At 53.0% G+C, this 3,460-nt stretch overlaps 1 protein-coding gene across 1 annotated transcript; it reads left to right on the top strand.

Annotated features, from left to right (window-relative positions):
• On the top strand, positions 1–2,794 carry BESB_075900 (Sma protein; the record flags this gene model as incomplete). The annotated part of the gene is made up of 5 exons (XM_029365951.1): positions 1–12; positions 492–712; positions 1,427–1,570; positions 1,776–1,956; positions 2,564–2,794. The coding sequence occupies 5 exons, from the start codon at positions 1–3 to the stop codon at positions 2,792–2,794; spliced, it is 789 nt and encodes a 262-aa protein (XP_029214828.1).
• Between the last annotated feature and the right edge of the window lie 666 nt (positions 2,795–3,460).

Below are 3,460 nucleotides of genomic sequence, written 5' to 3'. Positions count from 1 at the left end.
ATGTATATGTTTGTGTGTTTGGGATCTGAGTCGACATATATATATGTATATATCTGTATGCGTGTCCTGGTTTCATGCGGATATGTATATGTTTGTGTGTTTGGGATCTGAGTCGACATATATATATATATATGTATATATCTGTATGCGTGTCCTGGTTTCATGCGGATATGTATATGTTTGTGTGTTTGGGATCTGAGTCGACATATATATATATATATGTATATATCTGTATGCGTGTCCTGGTTTCATGCGCATATGTATATGTTTGTGTGTTTGGGATCTGAGTCGACATATATATATGTATATATCTGTATGCGTGTCCTGGTTTCATGCGCATATGTATATGTTTGTGTGTTTGGGATCTGAGTCGACATATATATATGTATATATCTGTATGCGTGTCCTGTGTGCGTGTATGTATGTCTATATGTGTGTGCGGAAGAGTGTAGTGTGGCGCGCGATCGTTTGTGGGGGCGTTTGCTTCTTAGGCGCTGGTGAACCCGCATGAGACGCTGAGTTTTCTTCCGTACTCAACTGTAGAGGTCGTGTTCAACAACTTTCAGCTGTGGGGGAACCTCCAGAATCACCACCCCGCTTGCATCACGTATGACCTCGAAGACGAGTGGAAGTGGAGGCCGCTGTTGATGGAGCCCGCAGACCCGGTCGACTCCGACGTCCTCCTAGCGCCTCCCATTCGCGACAAAAAGTGGTAAGCTGCGCAGGCGACCGCGTGCGTGCACTGGGCGGGACTATCCACACCCACAAGCGATTCCACTTACTGTGCTTCTTTATCGCACAATGCATGCGCTCGTCTGGAAGCCGGCAGCGACGCCATGTATCAAGGTCCAGAGCTCCAGCGTGCCCCGCTCGCGAGGCGCGGCCGCGTAGGCTTCCGTGGACTCGCGCGACTGTGTCTCCCTATGCCTGTATGAATATATATATACACGTTTTATATATATACATATATTTATATATAAAAAAAAATTGAATGTGTATATGTATGTATATGCATACGCCTGTATGTATGTACGTATGCATGTACACGTACGCGCGGTTATGTCTTCCGCATCGGATGGACAGCGCTTGATCACGAAGGACAGGCTGCAGTGGATAAAATCACGGTGGTGGAGGTTATTTGGAAGCTAGAGTCACTACGCCTGTGATTAACTATGAACCCAGAGCCAATTTAGGTGTGAGTTGCATGAGACTAGCTAATCTATCGAGTGAGATGGGAGTCGCGTGTGGAAAGGCAGCGTGCGACGGAAAAGGAAGCGGAAATTGCGCTGGCTGGAGGCAAGCAGGCAGCGGATTTTCTCTTTGCGGAGACATGCACGCGCCTGGAGGGCGATACTTCATGTGTCTCTGTGAGATCACGTTTTGGTTTATGTAAAAGGTTTTTTTCTTTTGTTTTGTTTTCGCGCAGTCAAGTGCTCGCCGAGGACTTGGCGAGCAGCGTCTTGGAGCACATTCGTCTGCATCGGATGAAGAAAGGTCTCGAGGTTTTCTTTGAGCACCGGGAGGAGCTCCTCTTTCGCCTCACCTTCTACCTCGACCTGCTGGAATACCGGTAAAGCTGCATGCCGTCTGCGAACCCTATCTCTTTCTGCTGCGCCGTTCCGCTTTCTCCGCGTGTCAGCAGACATAACATATATACGTATGTACACGTTTTCAAACTCTTTTGTTGCCTGGAAGAGCGTGTGCGTGTTGCACCAACAGGTGGTGCGTTGTCGTATTGTCGTACACTTCGTTTCCCTTCGTTGTTCAATTTCCAGAATGCACCTGGATGATCTTCACAATCCGGGGCCGGGTCCGAACCACATGGGGTGGAGCAGCTTCCAAAACGAGTCTGAGAACGCAGAGATGCTGCAGGAGAGCGACTGCCAGTTCTACCAAACGATCAGCCGGCAGACGACGCTCACCTCGGAGGAAAAAGCGATGCCGGAGACGCAAGAGGTACTTGCTGCAACGGCAAATCGCGCCCTTGATCGTATATGCATGCGCGGTTACGTTTGCAGAAAAAGCAGTGTGCTACGACGTGGCTCACAGCAAAGGGCAAGCTTCTTTCATCCATATAGGCCCGATTGGTTGTCTATTCAAGTACCTACGCGGTGTGGAGTGTGTATTGGCTTTTCGTGGATAAGCGCAGAAATGCGTATGCGCGTTTTTGCTTCGTAGTGTCGCGCATGGGTGTCTGGGCGTCGCAATCCACTTCGCGGCGGCGCTTGCTCCGCTTCGTTGCTTGCTTTCTTTCTCCCTGCTCGCTGCATGCGCGCGGGCGCATACGCATTTTTTGCGCTTATTCCACGGGAAGCCAATACACACTCCATACCGCGTAGGTACTTTGAATGCGCGCGGGCGCGGTCGGTCGCTCGCCCCGTTGCTCATCGTGTCTCGGCTTGGCGCCTTCGGCGAACGCTTCCTCTGCGGCTCCGCGTGTGTGTCTCAACTCGCGGGCGCTCCGCTGTCTCCTTCCTTTCGAGCTCACGTCGGGGTTGCCCTTCCTGCTCAGAGTTCCTCTGCACAAGCGCGCGCCTCGTGTGTCGTCTGTTTTTCTTTTCAGGCGATGCACATGCACAGGGAGTATGGCGGCGACGCCTACTGCATGTTCGCGGACGTGCCGCCGCCTGGCGGATTTTTCGACCCCTTCGAGACCCCGCAGGACTCCCCGCACCCTGGAGCGCTGCAGGAGGCACAGACGGCGAACGGCTGGACGATGCAGCTCGTGCCGCACCAGAATCCGCCGCAGCCCGAACTCGCGATGAACCTCTGGAAGGCTTTGAGCAGGAAGTGAGGCAACCTCGAAGCGTCCGTGGGATGACAAAGGCGCGCCGCAGGCGCAGGCGTCTGCGGCGCTCGACGCGCGACAGCGCTCACTTTGGTGGTCGTCTGCTTGACGCTAGTCTGTGTGGAATCCTAAGGACTATTCCTCACATGAATGATAGGGCATTTGGTAATGGATGCGGAGTGCATGCGGGCGCGTGTAAAGTTCTGTGATGCACACTACTGCGCCTCAGCGCGAGGAAGCTGAGGAGTTTTCGCCTGCTGGGAAGGCACGCCGAAGCCGTTGGGTTCGCTCGGATTTGGAGCGGCGCTTGCGCGGCTCCGTGCATCTTCACTAAGGGGGCGAAGTCAAAAACCATCCATTATAAGGGCAAGTGGAACTCGAGGTGTATTTCCGTGCTTTTAGTGTATCGATATTCCGACGCGAACGCGGTTTCCAGCACTGCCGCCTCCCTCCTCGATTCTGCGCGTGTGCGTGTGAAGACGCACGCGCCGTGGCGACCCACGAATTCTCCCGAGGAGAATTCGACAATTTGGTACCGTTTCTCTCTCCAAAGTTGCGGCTTCGGCAGTTTGTCTCGCGCTTTCTATTTACGCGAAGACAGGCGAGAGAAGAGACTGCGAACGCGCCTAAACCGCGTCTCTGATGTGCGTGTCGTGCCTCTCAGATTCGCTA

Source organism: Besnoitia besnoiti (genome assembly GCF_002563875.1).
Source record: "Besnoitia besnoiti strain Bb-Ger1 chromosome Unknown contig00079, whole genome shotgun sequence".
Taxonomy (NCBI): domain Eukaryota; phylum Apicomplexa; class Conoidasida; order Eucoccidiorida; family Sarcocystidae; genus Besnoitia; species Besnoitia besnoiti.
This window is presented reverse-complemented; position numbering and strand designations above follow the sequence as displayed.